Source organism: Euleptes europaea, chromosome 5 (assembly GCF_029931775.1).
Source record: "Euleptes europaea isolate rEulEur1 chromosome 5, rEulEur1.hap1, whole genome shotgun sequence".
Classification (NCBI taxonomy): domain Eukaryota; kingdom Metazoa; phylum Chordata; class Lepidosauria; order Squamata; family Sphaerodactylidae; genus Euleptes; species Euleptes europaea.
In genome coordinates this window covers 47,752,705-47,772,801 of record NC_079316.1, presented here as the reverse complement: position 1 = coordinate 47,772,801, position 20,097 = coordinate 47,752,705, and the positions used below count along the sequence as shown (strand labels likewise).

General features: G+C 44.9%; 1 protein-coding gene across 2 annotated transcripts in view; it reads right to left on the bottom strand.

Annotated features, from left to right (window-relative positions):
• Positions 1–19,869, bottom strand: part of DGKG (diacylglycerol kinase gamma) — a 121,715-nt gene extending 101,846 nt beyond the window's left edge. The window contains exons 1-4 of one of the 2 annotated variants that reach the window (XM_056849297.1): positions 19,759–19,869; positions 13,613–13,689; positions 7,788–7,808; positions 1,781–1,946 (exon numbers count right to left, since the gene is read on the bottom strand). In XM_056849297.1, coding sequence (XP_056705275.1) covers positions 1,781–1,946; positions 7,788–7,808; positions 13,613–13,689; positions 19,759–19,825 — 331 coding nt within the window. In that variant the 5' untranslated portion in view covers positions 19,826–19,869. The remainder of the gene's footprint in view (positions 1–1,780; positions 1,947–7,787; positions 7,809–13,612; positions 13,690–19,758) is intronic. The other variant, XM_056849298.1, reaches the window with a different exon arrangement.
• Positions 19,870–20,097: the final 228 nt, after the last annotated feature.

Genomic DNA, 20,097 nt, shown 5'->3' with positions numbered 1-20,097 from the left:
GAGAAAGTGTAGGCAATTTCACAAGCGCCTGAAAAGAAGTTCTGAAGCAGTACTCAATAAACCAGAAATGCTGTAGTTTTCAGATATTCTTCTAATAGTGGTTTTCAACTTCTGTTGTAGGGAAATCTGGGGTTCTCAGATAGGATTGCCAGTCCCCCCGGCCACTAGCAAGAGATGGGGAGGTAGGGTTGCCAGCTCTAGGTTGGGAAACTCCTGAAGATTTGCAGGTTTTACCTGGGGAGGGCAGGGACCTTAGTGGGGTACAGTGCCATATAGTCTACCCTCCAAAGCACTCTTTTTTCCAAGGATAACTTTACATTCATATCTGGTGATGGTGAGTTCCCATGGGTCTGTCCAGCCCTTCAAACGAACATGCTCCCAGAATCCTCTGCCCAGCCCTTCAAATGAACATGCTCCCAGAATCCTTTGCAGCACAGAGTGGTTCCATGACAGACAGGCAGGGGATAGAAGCTGATGTAAAGTGTCTTCTAGAGGCAGAATGTCAGTAAAAGGAATTCATCATCTTCCTTCTCTCTCCCTCCCTCTCCCTTTATTGATTAGGATTTAAAATCACTAGAACATCCATCCAAGGCAGTAAACCTCCATACTTCTGATTCCAGGTACTTGGAACAAACAGACAAGGACCATGATAGCCATATCTTGCTTATAAGCTCTCAGAGATATCTGGCTAGCTGCTGCTGGAAACTAAATCCAGCAAGACAGTTCCTTATGTACTAATGTTGTTAGGGTAGCCAGCTCCAGGTTGGGAAATACCTGGAGATTTTGAGGGTGGAGCTTGAGAACAGCAGGATTTGGAGAGAGGAGGGACTTCAATGCCATAGAGTCCAATTGCCAAAGCGGCCATTTTCTCCAGGGGAACTGATCTCTGTTGCCTGGAGAACAGTTGTAATAGTGGGAGATCTCCAACCATAACCTGGAGATTGGCAACCCTATCTTATGGTCTAGCCCAGGAGTGTCAAACATAAGGCCCAAGGGCCGGATCGGGTCCTTTGAGAGCTCTTAACTGGCCCTCGTGACAATTGAGTTCGACACCCCTGGTCTAGCCACTTTATTACTCTGTTTCCACTGATATACAGAACTATTTATTTATTTTCATTGTATTAGATTTTTAGGCCACTCTTCCCAACTAGGTTGGGCTCAGAGCAGCTTACAACCATTTATGATTAAAACAGCGTTAACATTACAATAAAATTGTCAACAATAGTCTGATAAAAATGGCGCCGTCAATCATAGTAGCAATAACAATACATCAGGTATACCACTAACAAAATCATAACGTAAACCACCACCAGAGGCTATCCCTCATCTTCAAAGTCCTATTTGTGAGCATCTTTTATTCCAAGAACTACCTGCATAGCCATGTTCCTGGGAACTACTCCTGTGATGAGTAGGACTCCCATGAAGCATTTGAGTACTAGAAATAAACTTTCCCTCACTCACAGAACTGGTATATGGATTATAAGACATGGGAACTTCAGAATCAGGCCATCTTCAGGAATTTCAAATCCTGCCATACAGCAGCTACAAACAAGAGCTCACTCTCTCATCCATTCTTTTATTAAAAAACAACAACAACCAATCTGTCAAAGTAGACCTCAGTGAAAACATCCCAGCTTTATTTCTACCTTTTATCTGACGCAACATGCAAATGCTCAATTACAGCCTCACAAGTGAACAGTTGATTCAATAAGTGTTCAGCTTCGGCTAGTGAAGTGTGATGCAGGCAGAGCTCTGCTGGAGGAGAATTCGTGCTACTCACCCAGAGTGTTGAGCTGGGGAATGCTGGAACTTTGCCGCTGGCTGTCTGGGGAATTTTGACAGATTTTTCGCTTGAAGGACATGAAGAGATGCTGGCAGAGCTCTTCTGGAATGTCCACCTCCAGGTATGTTCTCATGAAGAGCTGGAATCCCTCATAGTCAATAGGCTAGACAGGGAGGAAGGGAGTGAAGACAGGAATCCTGTTAGAAACCCCAACACCATAATCTCTCTCTCTCTCTCTCTCTCTCTCAATCACAACACTGGCTATTGCTAAGGGCATAATATATACAAACATAATTCTGAGATAATGACTGGCAACTTTTGAACAGGTTCCACTGAATATGTCATAGAAACATGGGCTCAGTGTGCTTCCGTGGAAGGGTATCAGGGACAAAGTTGTGGAGAGACTAAATGACTTTTAGGTTCATAGACATTTATCTTTTCTTGAGGTCCCTGAGTTGTTTTTATAAAGAGATTAGAACTACAGTTCCCCTGGAGAAAATGGCTGCTTTGGAGGGTACACTCTATGGCATTATACCCCACAGAGATCCCTCCACTCACCAAACCCCATCCTTCCCAGGCTTCACTCCTAAATCTTCAGGAACTTCCCAACCTGTAGTTGGCAGCCCTAGAGGGTCACTTTTATAAGGGGTAGGCTTGTAGTCTATTTCAATGTTTATTGTATGTATCACCTTTCTTTTACTGCATTGTCTTCTACCTTTGTAACCCACATTCTACACTATAGATTGCCATGCCTTAGAAGATTTTGATGCATTAAACAGTGTTTCATTTGCACTGTTTTCCAAGTCTGTCATTCTCGTCCTACTGCACTGTTGATTGGAGGCCTTTGCTGTTTGTTTGGATTGATATTTATATGTTGCAATCTTCCTTGAGATTCAGTGGGAAAGACAGACTATAAATGAAGTAAGCCAATAAAGATTCAATACTTTTAAGAGCCAGTTGAGATGCTGTTTTTAATCTCAGCCCCAGGCTGGTTTCACACGGCAATTATTCTCCAGGTAGCTTTCACTGTCATGCAGAGGCATTGGCAATGGAGTATTCACATGGCAGTTTCCCCTGCATTTTCCTTACATCTGCCCCCCATGGCTGCCATTCTTACCTGTGCCAATGGAGGGCCTTAAGGGGGCTTTTAAAAAAATCAGCAGTTGCTAGATTGCTATAGTATTATTACAATTTATTGTCATGCTCTATAAGTCTTCCAGTTTCAATCCCCCCCACCCCCCAAAAAAGTAGGTTTCCAGCTCTTTTTCCTGCAGGGTACTATAAGGGGAAATGAAAGCTGTGAACTAGTAGATTGCGGCAATAGCCCATTATCATATTATTATGCTAAAGTGATATGTCAATCACCAATTTTAAAAGTCCTGAAAAAATGGGGGGGTGGCAGTTGTGGGGGCTGAGGCAAGCAAAATAGCAAGGAAAATGTCGATGGGAACTCCAAAAACATGCACTTCCCCATTCACGTGTTGTCAAAAGGTGCTTTGGCTGTAGTATTTCCAAAAAGATCATACCAAACCAGGTCTGAGGACAGCGCACAGCAAAGCAAGGGAAAACATGGAAATAGGACAAATAAATGTGGATGCTTCTGAAAACACTGTTCCAGTACCCTAACAGCCAAGATGAAAATAGCCAAGATGGGACAAAAAATCCATGTGGAAGCAGCCTCAGAGTTAATCAGTGGGCAATTGAAAATGTGTGTACATGCATATGCAAATGAACAATGACTAATACATGTAACAACTCTAGATTTAGTAGCAAGATTTAACTGACATTGTATTTGCTACACTAGAAAAATAAAAAAGGTAGTAACAATTCCTTCCTCAGCCATGATCCCTGGACGTACCATGGTCCCTAAATGAGGCTCAAAGGTATGCTTCCAAGCCAATGGTACACACCTATGTTTCATAACAGTCCAAATAGTTGTAGGTGTGAGAGGAGCATTTGTTCCTGAAACCTGATAAAGCTACACTTTGGAGACTAAGAAGCAGTGTAGATTTGCTATTGTATTCATTTATATTTCACGTCCACCAGAAAAATAGTTCAGCAAAGAGAGGGAATACATTTATATCCCAAGAACCTCTCTGAGAAATGAAGACAGAACAAAAGAGGCAAAATATATCATTGTAAAACACACACACACACTATTAGCAATATTATGAAGCACTGAAGTTGATTTTTTTCATGTGACAGGGCTGAACTGGAACATATGTTCCCCCAAATGTGTGTGTGTAAAGTGCCATCAAGTTGCAGCAATCTCATAGGGTTTTCAAGGTGAGTGATTATGCAGAGGTGGTTTGCCATTGCCATCCTCTACAAAGTCTTCCTTGGTGGTCTCCTGCCCTAGTACCAACCCTGCTTAGCTTCCAAGATCTGACGAGATCAAGCTATACTATACTATTCCACATGCCCATACCCACATATACCATACATATATCACTGATAAGACAACTACAAATCTCTCTCTTTCCTTGAAACTGAAAAAGGGTTACATTGCAGGAGCATACACTACACATAAGCACACACGTTTACATAATAAAAATACATTTTCTACACACAAGAAAACAGGTGACACGCTTATACATATCAGCAGCGAAGGTACACACTGGACTGCATGCACATGTGGACAACAGCAGCAGTGCCTGAAAATGAGACGCAGCTAAAGCTCCTGAGGAGTGCACATCGCAACAAATAACTGAATGTACAGCATAAGCTGCAGCAAGCATCCTGTTGGGTCCATACGGAGTTTCCTTGAAAGTATTGGCTGCTGTTTAGCTGTTGGGTTGTGGAGCAGCAACAGGGCTGACAGCTCACTTCTGCTTCAATTCTGTGCACTGTTCTACTTGCAGCCCAGAATACATTGGATCCTGGTTCAGATCTCGACCAAAGATTACTTTGTACTAAAGTAAACAGTTGACATACAACAGTTAGGAGTACCACAACATTTCATGACACCACAACTTCAGAAGATGATGTCAGTGGACCAGGCATGACCAAGAGCAGCAAAGAGTCTTTCTAGTTTTTAGTGCATTTTTGTCCTGTCTTTCCTCCAAGGAGATAAGGGCAGCATACATCATTCTCCTCTCCCTCATTGTATCACAGAATCATAGAGCTGGAAGGGACCACCAGGGTCATCTAGTCCAACCCCCTGCACAATGCAGGAAATTAACAACTACCTCCCCACACACACCCCCAGGGCCCAGAAGATGTCCAAGATGCCCTCCCTCTCATGAACTGCCTAAGTTAATAGAATCAGCATTGCTGACAGATGGCCATCTAGCCTCTGCTTAAAAACCTCCAGGGAAGGAGAGCTGACCTTGTGAGGTAAGCAATGCTGAGAGCGTGACTGGCCAAAGATCACCCAGGGAGTATCGTGGCTGAGTGGAGATTTGAACCTGGCATGAGACAGGTTTGAGATCCCTTGACGTGACTCTGATCATCTCACAGTCAGATGGCAGCTGCTGGGAAGTAAATTTCCAAGTGCTACTGGAGCCTAATTCAAGACTGAGGGACGGGGGTGGGGGGCATGGGGCTCTAGCATCCTGCCCATGCCATTTTCCTGACATGAAACTGACCTGGGGGCACTGTGTGTGTTTTGGAGGGACCCATGTGTACTGATGGCTACACATGCAGCCCCACAATGTGGCAAATAATTTCCCCATGTCTGTTTCTGGTCAGAGAGACAATCAGAGACTGTAAGATGATCAGAGATCACTACACCACACTGGCTAGAGATATTGCAAAGCTCCTGTTCTAAACCTGCAGGATAGTTTGCATTCCAAAAAGAAGGCTTCACAACTCTGCAGGGATATTCTACTCTCTGTGAAATGGTAGACTAATCTCAAAATGATCAGCATACCAGTTAACTGGCACTGTAGTCAATTTGCTATGCAACACCTTCCTAAGTGGGTTAGCCTGTTTGACTGAATGAATCAGGAAAATAAATCTGGCAAAAATAAAAGAATATAGAAGAAAAACAGAATGTTACCTTTGCAGCCAAAGAAGATTTAAGACTCCTATGTGAAAGCCTGTTTAACCTACACAGGTGTACAATTTATATCAATTTGTGTGTGGTAAACTGAGTTCTGCATCGTTTATTGGTGTGCAGATAGCGATGTCAATTCACAGCAGTGGCAAAACCTCTCAGTTGCTTTGCCTTTCTGTACATGGATTCCCTGGAGCTTAGTTGGTCTTTTGCAGAGTGCTGACTGAAACTTTGGGGAATTTTTCACGGAGATTTGCTGCGCTTTCAAATCTGATTTGTGTCGGTGCAAATTTTTGGTTATTCATTGTAGGTCCACATTTTCCCAGAATGAGCAATAAAAGCTGCGTTATAACTGAGGAAACTGAAACCACTTTTAAACCGTCCTTTCCTGTTGGCGTGTGTTTTTTGGCTCAGAGGCCCATGAAGAATTGTTTGCTTCAGTTCCGCTGTCACTCCCCGTGACGTCTACTTTCTCCTCCCCCAAGAACAGTGATTGGCTGGGGGAGTTTCGCGCTCAGACAAGAATACCGCCCCTTTTGCTGCCTGCCTGCCTGCCTAGAGTCCTGGCACTTCTCTCCCTCCTTCCCGGAGGCTGGCGGGTGGGCAGGCGGCACGCCTTCCCTGCCCCTCGCCCGAGATGGGCCTTGGAGCTGGGCCCACACCTCCAAGCCCAGGGGGACGTTGGACGGACGGCTCCAGGGGGAGACCGGCGGGGCCACGCCATGTGCGCCTCGCGCGCTGGGGGTGGTGGTGGTGGCAGCTTGGTCTAGGGCAGCTGGACCTGTGGGGGATGTTCAAAGGAAGGGGCTGTTGGCCCCTCTACTGCAGCGGGGAGGGGGGATTTTTGAGAATTCGGATGGGAAAAATGTGCATCCTGAGAGTGGAAAACCCAAGGCAAAACTCCCTCCTATCACTCTTCTGAAGAGGGGCAGCCAGTCTGCTCTGGGTCTCCCTTCTCTCTCTCGATGCACTGGGGCTGGATGCCAGGGGCCTTCTTTCCTCTCCCCCCCCCCCCGCCATGCACACTGGCTGGATCAGGGCCGGCGCACAAGCCAGGAGCCCTCCTCTCTCTCACGATGCACTGGGGCCGGATCATGGCCGGCACGCAAGCCAGGGGCCTTCTTTCCTCTCCCCCCTGCCATGCACACTGGCTGGATCGGGGCCGGCGAGCAAGCCAGGAGCCCTCCTCTCTCTCACGATGCACTGGCTTTAATGCAAGAGGTTTACAGTGGCCATTTATGCACGGGAGGTTTTTCCTTGGATTTGCTGCTCTCTAGATGCACCCTTTTCCCATCCAAATTCTCAAAACTCAACAATCAGCCCCCAAGAAGAGTTTTGAGAATTAGGATTGGGAGAATGTGCATCTAGAGAGCTGCAAATCCAAGGCACACCTTGGATCCAAGGCACACCTCTTGGCACATGGATGCAATTCCTGCCCCCCCCCCAATCCTGTCTTTCATTAAAGGGCAATGGGTTCCACAGCTATAGAAAATAGAGGGAAGCTTTGAGGAAAGCGCTGCCTTGCCCCCCCCCCCAATTTGGAATCTGACTGTCCAAAGCAGAACAGAGTGAGGGTGGAAGAAAAATGGAGGAGACCAGAGGGACTGGTGGTTGCTTTTTTGCGCTGGGGATGGTGAACCGCACGAGGTAATCTGCTGGGCGGAGTTGGGGGCAGGCATAAACAATGAGCTTGTTGGAAGGGGAGGCCTCCTGCAAAAGGGACAGACCAAACCGTTGTCAAATACAGTGTGCTTTGTTCCCATGAAAAACCAAAACTACAGATAATTGACGGGGATAAATCGCTGCCATGAAAAAAACATTTAAATTGGGTTTTTTATTGGTCCGTGGCAAAAGAGAAGCAAAATCTACCGTGAAAAATGCCCCTGTGTGTCTCTCGACCAGAAGCTTACTTGATTATGGATGGCTGTCAGTTTATGCAGAAGCAAACATGCAAAGCAACATGTAAACACAACATGTGATAACTGGAGTACAGAAAACGAGTCTTACTTGGTTCAGAGTGTCTTGTTTCTGAGGGAAAGAAGAGCAGGAAAAAAAAAGACAAAGCATAGTTCAGTGAACAAATGCTTAGCAGGCGGAAGGAAAAGGAGTATCCACTCCACTGGACAGAGCTGACCAAAATCCTCAAGGTACTATATGGAACGGTCCTTCACATGATTGAGCCACCTCGGAATGCACAAGGGAAATCAATTATTGGAAAGTAACCGGACATCAGAATTTCCCTGCAGATAGAAACACTTAAGGCATGAGGAAAGAAGATTTCTGGATGGCTTTCTCCCTGATATATGTTTAGTCAACAGCTAGCAGACAGAGGTTGTTCAAGGAATTTGCTTTCTGGTGTTTGCATGCTGCCCTTCTTCCAAGAAACTCATGGCAACTTATTGCTTTACATGGAAGTGTTCTGTAAATAGTGTTGCTATACTTTAAGAATATTAGGGGAGGGATTGTGGCTTAGTAGTAGAACATATACGTGGTATGCAGAAGGTCCCAAGCGTATGTTCTGCTACTGGATATCCCCCGAGACCCTTGCAGGGCCCCTGCCAGTGTTGAGGAGACAATACAGTCCTTGATGGACCAAAGGTCCAATTCGGTATAAGGCAGCTTCACGTGTCCCTGACTTTCTGCTCTGAATCACTGGCCTGGGAGGTCTAGCCTTGGTGGATGCAGTTAGAAGCGTAGCCTGGTTTTGTGTGTGTGTGTGTGTGTGTGTGTCTGTGAAGTGCCGTCAAGTCGCAGCTGACTTATGGCAACCCCTTCTGGGGTTTTCATGGCAAGAGACGAACAGAGGTGGTCTGCCAGTGCCTTCCTCGGAACAGCAACCCTGGTATTCCTTGGTGGTCTCCCATCCAAATACTAACCAGTAGCCTGGTTACTTGTAAGTAATTATCGTTCTCGGATTCTAATTAGAATCTTTCAGACTCTGATGCCGAGTTAGTTGAGACCTCACATTATCTTTGTCTGAAGCCAAAAAAACAGAATTATTTGGTGAAAAGGAGCAGATTTCATTAAAGAAGAGGCGCGTATAAACATTTTAAAAAGTGGTTATTCATGGAAAGTTTCCATGAATGAAAAAGAGGAAGATTTTGAATCTTATGTTTGGAACAGTATTTTAAAGCAAATAGCATTGAAGAAGAGGAGGGAGAAAAGGTACGTTCCTCACATTAATAGGAAAGGGGACTTTTGCTTTGCTGAAAGACGTAGCTTACCCACAAGAGCCTGTGCAAGTGCACTATAGAGAGTGTATTAAACTGCTGAAAGGCCTTTTTTTTTTTTTTTTTACATAATAACAATTCCCTGGTGGAACAATATAAATTCCACCTAAGAGACCAAATGGAAGGAGAAAGTGTTAGAATGCCTTTCGGGTTTGAAGAAACAGAGGGAGTACATACGTGCCTGCCAGACTACCCCATTGCATGAATCAAATTGTTTTCCAAGTACAGCTGCAGGAACTGAGGCAGGCTACTTTTCGCTCAAATCGAACTCCAGTTCAGAAACTGGATTTCTGTTCAGGCAAGCTGCTATCTGAAGTGTACCCATGACCTGTATGCCAAAAATGATGGGATATCCCCGCAAAGTAACAATTCCTGAGAGCAGTGGGAAGGGGGTTGCGGTGATATAATTTTAGCAGTGGCTTACTGGCTCCCTGATACATTATTACTGCAAGGAGAAAGTAGTGGGAAGGGTATTAAACTAATGAAAACTAAATCTTACAAAAAAAAAAAAAACTGTAAGAAAATGGCTCCCCCCCCCTTCCATTATGGTCAACTTCCTCCATATCCTCTGCTGGAAAGCAAATCTGCTTCAAAGAGATTTTAAAGGGAATTAGTCATTAAACCCAATGGCAAATGCAGTAATTTCACTGAGAGGGTAGTGATGAATTATATCTACATCAGTTGCTTTGTTCCATACAAATAATCACAGTAGCAGCTCCTGCCAGGGGATGGAAACTGCAGCAAACACTCTTGGTGGAAAACAACACAGCCCACTTTCAGCCACCCACAACACAGCATTTGTCCTGTTCTCTCCTAAGTGCCTAACAAGTACTCTTCTTAATGCGGAGCGAACTCGTTTATGATTTCTGTCGCTTCCTTTGTTGCCTTGTCCTCAGAATTACTTCATGAGTCAAGACTTTCCTCACAGATTCTTTGTGCCCACATCTCACTTAATTTCATTTGATATTCTGGAGCCTTTTGTGTTCTTGAATAGCTCTGCAGTTCTCTTCTCTCACCTGGGAACAGCCCACTGTTATAGTACTTACTAATCTCCATTTTCTATAACAGTGATAATCTGCCCCATTTTCTCAGGGTCATTGCTCTTCAGAAAAGGTTTTCCCACCCCCATCCCCAGCAGAGGCATTAAAGAGCAGGATTTTCCTGTGATATTTCTCTCCATCCCACTCCCAACTTAAAAATAAGGAACCTACTACTCCCCCCACCAATGTTAAGCATAATACTTAAACATGTTGGCTGTAATAAAGAACGAACATGATTTCTGTTCCACTTTTGATGTCTCAAGAGCAAAAATGCAAAAGCAACAGAACAAAAAGCAATTTTAATACGATGAAAATGCATAAAATTATCTTAACACAAACAATTATTCCAAATTAGAGACTTCTGATTTCCAGTTAAAATCATAACAGTTGTGTTTGCATATGCAGTTATTATCATCTTGGAGTATCTGTTCATAAACAGTGGTAGTGAGATCAGTATTTTTAATAAACTGATATACAGGATGGGTTTCTAAATCTAATATCCAGGCTGAATTTACATTTGGAACCATTTACTTTTACGTGGAAACACAAAGAGCGCAATCCTGAGTGGGGGGGGCAGTTGGGGCAGGACCGGGGACGGCATCACTGCACTGCCTTCTGAGCGGCTTGCAGCGGCCTCCCCCCCTTTATGGATTGCTCTGAAAGGTGCAAACACACACTAACAGTGCAATCCGGGGGGGGGGGCGAAAAGGCTTAGGAGGCGATGGGACCCTGGAGCCAGCGTAAATGCTACTTGCACCATCGAAATGGGCATTTACGCTAGTGCTGGGCCACTTGCTCTGGTGCTGGTGAGTGGAACGGCAGTACCACCCATGGGCACCGGTGCAGCTGTGGTGGCACTGGCAGTGCACCTCCGGTGAAAGAGCTTGCCCCAGGGCCAAAGGATGTCGTGGTGCAGGCGAGGAGCGATGGCTGTAAGCTGTAAGCGTAGTCTGGGGAACAGTACAAGGTCATTCACAGTGAAGGCAGAGTCTGAGATAGCAATAAAGGCAAGGGAGGTCCAAGGCCAAGAAGTCAGGATACCAGGAATCCAAAGGATAGCAGGGAAACAAGGCCAGAACACAAAGAGGTTGGTGACAAGTTGCTTGCACAACAGCCAAGCCTAACTGATGGCTTAAATCCCTTCCCCTGCTGCTGTAGCAGAGCCAGCTGATGCTGATGAGGCTGAGTTCACAGGTGGTGCTTCAGCCCTGCTCTTCCTCATCACTGCTACTGGGGAGGTTCCTCTGTAAAGCCTTCAGTCTAGAACTCTGCCGTCTCTGCTGCATTGCCAGACGAACGTGTTTTCTTCTCTGCTCCAGTGGCCTTGGCGAGGCCTCTGGAGAGACTGCATGTTGCAAGGTGTCAGGTCCAACTGGAGTCCTTGAGCTGGCAGGCTGCAGGCATGGTGAGTCATCTCCTGACTTTGGCTGATCCTCTATTCTGGCAGGCTGTAGGCCCTGTGGTTGTTCCTGTGGGACTTCTGCCTGAGGATGTCCCTCTGTTCTGGCTTCTAGTTCCTCTTTGTCAGAGGAGGTCTCTGCAGGCTGACTCATGACAAAGGAGGTGTTCCCAGGGGTGGGGCTGAGACTTTTCGCCCCCCAGGGAATACTTGTTTTTTGCCGGCGCGAACTTTAGGGTTGCCAACCCCCAGGTATTTGTTTAGCAAAAAGAAGCACCCAGTACTAAGTAGACTAGCTATGTAAAAAAATAGTATTCAGCTCACACAAATTATGCAAAAGTGTGATGTTATTATTTACAAGTGCAAGAAGCCAACAATAATAGAGATACATGCAACAAAATATATACAAAGATAAAGTGTAGCTAAAGAGCTACCAATACAGATGGTCAGTTTTAACCTGGAAAGTCCTTTAAAGGTAAGTACAATGACTTTTTTATTTTTTTCTTCCAGAAAGATGACGAGACTGAAGCATAAACACAGCTGGACAACGTCAAAGCTGGGGAGCGCCTTCCGGATGAATTTAACGCTTTCGCTGTCTAAAAGACAGCTTCTTCAGCCAATAGCCTCAACAAAGCATTTTTCCTTCAATAAACAATGAAAATTCCTAGCTTGTATGTCTCTCTCTTCTCTGCGCCTAGTTGGCTGCTTGAATAATTCAACTAGGAGCCAATAAGCCAACTAGGCGCAGAGAAGAGAGAGACATACAGTGTGAGCTGAATACTATTTTTTTACCTAACCCACAGGTATTAGCAGGAGATCTCCTGCTATTACAACTGATCTCCAGCCAATAGAGATCAGTTCACCTGGAGAAAATGGCCACTTTGGCAATTGGACTCCATGTCATTGTAGTCCCACCCCTCCCCAAACCCTGCTCTCCTCAGGCTCCGCCCAAAAAACCTCGTGTCAGTGGCGGAGAGGGACCTGGCAACCCTAATCAGAGCAGCTAACAGTTTAAAACAGACATGATAAAATCACATTTTAAAACCACTAAAATCAACCCCCCTAACGCACATATTTAAAACAAATTAAAAGCAGAGTTAAAATACATATAAAGACATAAAAACCTCAATGAAAACATTGGTTAGGAAGGAGGAATCCCAGAGGGAATGCCAAATGAAACAAACAAACAAAAATACAGTGAGGGAAAAAAGTATTTGATCCCCTGCTGAATTTGCTCGTTTTCCCTCTGACGAAGAAATGACCAGTCCATAATTTTAATGGTAGGTTTATTGTAGCTGTGAGAGACAGAATAACAACAGGAAAAACCCCAGAAACCCAGAAGACAAAAGTCAGAGATTGATGTGCATTATAATGAGTGAAAGGGAGGTGGCCATTTTGACACTTGAAAAAGTGTGTGTGTGAGAGGGGAAACACAGCAGCACCTCAGCCCACCATGCTGTGGGCCCTGGCGGCAATTTTAATTGACTTTAAAATGGCGATGGAATCCTCATGGTAGCCTTGAGGTCACTGTCATGCTAGCATTGCCAGGTCCCTCTTTGCCACTGGCAAGAGGTTTTTGGGGCTGAGCCTGAGGAAGGCAGGGTTTGGGGAGGGGAGGGACATCCATGCCATAGAGTCCAATTGCCAAAGTGACCATTTTCTCCAGATGAACTGATCTCTATCGTCTGGAGATCAATTGTAATAGCAGGAGATCTCCAGCTAATACCTGGAGGTTGGTAACCCTATGCCATGTCTAGTTTGGCCCTAAGTTGCAGGGTTCTTCTAACCTAATTAGGACTGCAATACTAAATATGTTTTCAAGGGAGCAAACCCAATTCAATTAAATGGGGCTTTCTTTTGGGTAAACATGCTTACTGGATTGTACTGTGCATCTGCAAGAATGTTCTCCGTTGAGATAAATGGCAGAAAAGGACACAGCACTGTGTTTTCACTCAAACATCTCTTTTTTGTAAGTATATTATGTCAAAAATATTTGGCTTCAACATTCAGCCTGAAGAACAGTTTTGTAAAATCTGAAATCTCACACGCTGCATCGTGAACATTGGCTGGTCCTACTAAGTGCTCATATTTGACTGAGCAGCACAACCAATTGATTGTGATTTTATATATATTCAGGAATATATTCACCTCAAGTTTCCTTACCTGTTCTGGGTTATATTTTGATAGGACACCATCCCCATGGAATTCTTCTAAAACATCTTTTAATTTCTTTGTGGAATCTAGATGGAGAAAACCCATAACAATAAAAGTTACTATATAGTCATCTATTTACTGAGAAGATCCCTGCAGTTTGTCAAGCGAAGGATGATTATAAACAATCATTGGAACACCTTTTACAAAGTTGTAAAAGTCATGGCACAGCCCTTTTTATTTCCAAGGATATCAAGTCTGCTTTCTTTTAAAAGCTTTTTAATGAACTCACAAATGTGCGAGCTACTTAAACTCCGTATTTACAATACTCTGGATGCTTTCTTTGAAGCAGAAGTTTGATTAAACTTGCAATAACAAATATTTGACCTCAGTAATGTGCTGAGAACAGAGAGCAGCTGCCTCCTCTAAAATTCCTTGGCACCAGAAAGCCCTGGCAGGCACGGGGGTGCTTGCGAAAGTGTACATATTTCCTCCACAGAAAGCACTTCCAGGTATGAAAAAGTGTTCAAACCACGCATGAATCAGCACATGGCAATCATTAGGTCTCTGTTTCATCACTTACACATGTGCTTGCAAAAGCTATGGCACAAAACTGCTTTTCCTGATTGTCACATGCAATGATCAACATGCCGATGGCAAGCTTTTTCCCATACGAAAGTGATTTCTTTCGTAGAAATCCATCATATTTGAAAAGTCCTTCTGAACTAAGCTTAAATCAAAATTTGTGAGTGGGAGGCAATATTTTATAGTCTTTTCTTTCTCCATGAGAAATGTCTCTCTCTTCAGATAGTTGAGGTTTGTTTGTGTGTGTGTGTGTGTGTGTGTGAATTTTCATGGCTGCAGAGAGGAGACATCCCATGTCACATAGTCGGATTCTATAGGTTTGCCCTACACACCAGGTATTTCTGAGGGAGCAACATTTTACTACCATCAGGGTTGACACATGATGTCAATGTTTCTAGGAAGCCAATTCTAAAACAAAAACTGATTCCAGAATTTTTAGGATCTTGAAGGGAAGGTTTTTGCCTCCCAAAGCCCCCTTATCAAGTGCCAAAATGGCTGCACACCCTGCCCTTGCTACTGTTTCGGCACTAGAAAAAGCAAGAGGGGAAACAAGAGTCCTGTGTTGTGGGCTCAATCAGGATCAGGCCCTCGTGGCATTTTTAAATGTCTTTAAAATGGTGACAGTGTCCTCATGGCTGCCACAAGCATGCCTTCATGTCTAGTTTGGCCTGAAGGCTACCAAATTCTCAGATTCAACCCTGCCTTTGGAGCTAGCATCAATGTGTTGGACCATATACACGAGATAAGTGAATATTGGGTGAAGTGACCTAAAGCAGCAGTTTTAGGATGGCTCCTTTTATTTCAAAATAGTGCCATCCCTGATCTAGGGATCCTGTACATAAGACAATGTATGGCATCATTTCTAAGGGTGATTTCCTTATAATTACCTCTCACCATTGCTTCTACAACTGCAAGGCAAGTTAGGGAGCAAAGTGAAAGATCGGCAAAAGGATGACAGGAGGGTGAGGTGGAGATGGTGTGGTGGTGAAAGAAAGAAAGATCAACATTGCAGGGATCAAAAATACATTCAGAGCCCAAGCACATAAATTAAATGCTCAGTAGGATCCCCACTTCCTCTCTAACAATAATTACAACTTTGCTCCGCCATGGGGGTAGCAGCATTTTCATTGCAGCTATTTTTGTTATGTATCTTTGGCCATTTATGCTTGGTTATTAGCTGTGCAATCCCTGTGGAACTGCCCCAGGTCGTCTTTTGAGTTATTCATGTTTTTACATGCAGCCGCCCCACACTTGTCTCGCGGTAAACCTGGAATTTCTGCAGGGCATTGGATTTTGAAAACTTAGTTTAGAAAACTGTGCACCGAGAGTGGCAAACCAGGCACAAATTTCCCCTGTATAAATGGCCACAGAGAACTCGAAAGCAGCTTAACTCCCGATGTTCCCTGCACAAAAAGGAGAGTTAGTTTTACTTGATAGAATAACATCGTCTATTATTTCTGTGACTAAAAATATTTGAGAAGAGTTCTTTCAAAAAATTATTTGTAGATGCCAGTTTCTTTTTTTAATCCTTATTGCTTGGGCTTCCAAACCCCAGGAGGTGAAAAGTCCCCAGTGGGGCTACACAGTTCAGCTGCCCTGGATTAGAGGGTCAGTCCCAAAGAAATGTCACAAAGAAATGCTTAAAACTAGGAATCTGTTTTCAGATGTCTTAAGATGCTTCTAAGAATAGACAACAGCTCAAATGCTAAAGATCTGGTCTTTCCAGTGGTGATGTTTGGGCAAAAGCTGCTGAAATTTTACGTGCATAGTGATCAGATCAGCAGGAATAAATTGTTCTGGACATTCCTACTCTGGCATTTTATGCAATCCCACATGAAATCTGTCTAGCATAAGCAGAGGAGGCGGATGCATGTGGACAGATTGAAGGGATGTCGCTTCTGAATTTCACATCCTTAGAATGGAAATTAGAATTGTCCTTGCAAACACCCTGCTTTTTCTCACAAAGCACACTGCCAATAAAGGTGTGTGTGTGGAGGGAGCTGCCTCGAATTCTGTTCTCTACCAGTAGAAAAGAGCAAGAGTCCTGTAGCACCTTAAAGTCTAACAAAATTTCTGGCAGGGTATGAACTCATACCCCGCCAGAAATTTTGTTACTCTTTAAGGTGCTACAGGACTCTTTTCTACTGCTATTGACAGATTGGCACGGCTACCCATCATATTCTAGTTGGCATGGTGCTTCCTCTTCTCCCCCTTCAACTGCTCCTGTCTGATCACATTCTCCTTAGGCAGGCACATGGTTCATCTGCTTCCCCGCCCAGGTTGATGGTAGCCCAGATTCACTTCTGTCCTAACACTGAACAGCAGACGATCTGAGACACTGCACCAAGTTAATAACTCTCATGAGCCAGATCTGTATGTGATTTCTGCTGTGAATTTTGTAGAAGGCTAAATGCTCAGAACCAAAATACCCTGGACGTATTTTCATAGGAGCTTCCCACATCCCTAATGTGGCCTTTTAGTGTGGGAAAGCAGTATGCAAACAAAGTAACATAACTGTGCGTGGGGAGTTTCCTCTGCACTGTTCCCTTTTGTGGAGTACACTACCCTTTTTGATCTTGTAAATCCTCTACAACTGTCTTAACCTGTCTTGAATTCTAATAGGAAATCAGTGCAGACTCCATATCAGTGTGATATATCTTGCAAAATGACAACAGGGCAGATATGTTGCATTTGTGGACCTCTCTTATCCTCCTCGATGTAGTCAGTTTTTAGAGTTATGTCCCTAATTTTAGTTAGCACACCTTATTAGATTGTCCAGTGTTCAGTGGTATCTCTGTCAAAATTAATGCAAAGAGATGTTTTTATATACCATGTAGGGTTGCCAGCTCTGGGTTGGAAATATCTGGAGATTTTGAGGGTGGAGCCTGGGGAGGGCAGGGTTTGGGTAGGGGAGAGACCTCAGCAGGATATAATGCAATAGACTGCACCTTCCAAAGCAGCCATTTTCTTCAGGGGGACTGATTTTGGCCATTTGGAGATCAATTAGAATAGTGGGAGTTCTCCAGGTGCCATCTGGAGATTGGTAGCCCTAATACCATGTCACAAATTAATAGTACCACTCTTGTGGAAAGAATGATCTGATTTGAATGTATCTCACCCATAGTATTCTTGCGATATCACTTCTCAGCCTATTGGCTAAGATCAAGTGCAGTAGTATGCTGGATACCACAGATACCATGGACTACCAAAAAAACAAATCAGTGGGTTATAGATCAAATCAAGCCTGAACTGACCCTAGAAGGTAAAATGACTAAACTGAGGCTGCTGTACTTTGGTTACATCATGAGACGAGAAGAGTTTGGAAAGGACAATCATGCTAGTTGAGGGCAGCAGGAAAAGAGGAAGACCCAACAAGAGATGGACTGATTCTATAAAAGTAGAAAAGAGCAAGAGTCCAGTAGCACCTTAAAGACTAACAAAAATATTTTCTGTCAGGGTATGAGCTTTCGTGAGCCATAGCTCACTTCTTCACTTTCTTCAGAAAGCTCATACCCTGACAGAAAATATTTTTGTTAGTCTTTAAGGTGCTACTGGACTCTTGCTCTTTTCTACTACTGCAGACAGACTAACACGGCTACCCACTGTGATTCTGTAAAGGAAGCCACAGTAGGGCTGTTGATTCGGTTCGGCCCGAACTGAAAATCAGCCGAATTTCCCCTGATTCGGTGGTTTTTAGTTCGGGAGGAACCGAACTCAAAACTGGCGGGCAACCGGGGAGGCCGAATTCAGCGAGTTCGGGAGTTCGCGAATAAATTCGGCAAATTCGGCCGTCAGTAAGCAGCATAACCGTCAGTAAGCAGCATTCTCCTCCCCCGGCCAATCGGTGGCCAAGCTGGGTCTTCTTCTGGCCAATCAGTCAGGATTGAGTACTGGAGGAATCAGCTGATGTGCGGCCCCGCCGGGGAAAGCGAGAAAGAGGGAAATCCTTGTGTGTGTGTGCTTGTGCACATTCGCTTCTTTCTGTGGCTGCAGGGGGTGCATTTTTTGGGGTACAGACCCCAAACTTTGAGGGGATATTCAGACAAGCCTTCTTAAGAGACCACCCAAGTTTTGTAAACATTGGGCCAGGGGGTCCCGAGATATGGGCTCCCCCCTTTTTCTTTCCATGGCTGCAGGGGGCGCATTTTTGGGGGTATAGACCCCAAACTTTTAGTGGAGCTTCAGATGAAGCTTCTTAAGATACCCCCCAAGTTTTGTAAACATTGGGTCAGGGGGTCTCAAGATATGGGCTCTCCCCCTTTTCCCTCCCCCCCTTTTCCATTTATGTGGCTGCAGGGGGCGCTTTTTTGGGGATATAGCCCCCAAACTTTTAGCATAGCTTCAGACAATTATTCTTAAGATACCACCCAAGTTTTGTAAAGATGGGTTCAGTGGGGGCAGAAATATCGCCTCCCCCCTTTTCTCTTTCCGTGGCTGCAGGGGGCGCATTTTTGGGGGTGCAGATCCCAAACTTTGAGCGGAGTTTCAGACCAGTGTTCTTAAGAGACCACCCAAGTTTTGTGAACATTGGGTCAGGGGGTCCCGAGATATGGGCTTTCCCCTTTCCCCTTTCCCCTTTTCCCTATTGGGATGAATGGATCAGCCGATCCTGTGTGTGCATCTTCTCCAGAGCAAAACGTCCCGTGCCTAATTGGAATCATCTTGGATTACAAGTCCTCCCCAGCCCGTCCTGATGGAACAGAAGACAACCACAGTAAGACCCCTTTGGGGGCTTTAATCTATAATTTTTCTCCTGTGTATGTGTGTGTGTGTGGGGAAAGCAGAGTCTGTGTGTGTGTGGGGAGGGAGCAGTTTCTGTGGGTGGGTGGGGGAAGCCAAAGGGGGCTTTCGTCAGTTCTGCCTGGGGTGTGTGTTCCCCCTCGAGTCTCTCGCTCCCTGGTTTGAGGGGGGAGGTTTCAGTTGTGTCTTCTGGTTTTCCCTGTTGCAAAGGTGTTGTTTTACAAGGTTGTGTTGCTTTGCAAACTGTTGTCGGGGCTGGGAGCTTTGTGCATGGGCGGCAAGCTCTGCTGAGAGATGCACATTAAGGGTGGGGGGGACCCCTTTCAGGGCCCATATCTCAGCCCCCCCTGACCCAATCTTTACAAAACTTGGGGAGTCTTTCAATAAACGTCCTTTGAAGCTCTGCTGGAAGTTTGGGACCTCTAACCCCAAAAATGCCCCCCCAGAGCCGCGGAAAGGCGCGATTGTGTTTTTAATGGCTTTATTCGGCCGAATTTTTTTTCCGAACTTTGAATTCCCGCCGAATTGAACGGATCCGAAGTGGGGGAGTTCGGACTTCGGCATACCCCGAATCTAAACGGGCTGAATTCGGCCAAATCCGAATTATACCGAATTTTTTTAAATTCAACAGCCCTAAGCCACAGCCCTCAATTTGCAAGACTTGAGCTAGGCTATTAAAGATAGGACATTTTGGAGGACATTGATTCATAGGGTCGCCATGAGTTGGAAGCGACTTGACGGCACTTAACACACCCATGCTGGAGAGCAACAGATTTTGTACATAAGAAACCCAATGACAAATGTTAGCACCGAGAGACAGGTAGAGTACTTACAGTCGGAATACTGTTGGAGCTGAGCAAACTCTGCCGGACTAAGTGTGATCCACGTGCCATCACTCATCTTTCAGGTGAGCTCTGGGGAGGCTGCGTCCTTTTTTAGCAAAGGTCCGTGAGGAGCTGTGCCTCTGGAGCTAGGATTTATTAAGGGTCATTGCTTCTGCTCAGGGCTGCAAAGGCCTGCTGTTGTTGTCATCAGAAGTATGCAGCCAAAGAACTCAAAGCCTGGCCAGCATGAGGGCTGAGGTCCCCAGTTCCTTCAGAGCCATCCTTTTAACCACTGTGCTTAGAAGTGCCATCGGAAGATACTCCAAGTGGGAGATCTCTGCGTCTTCA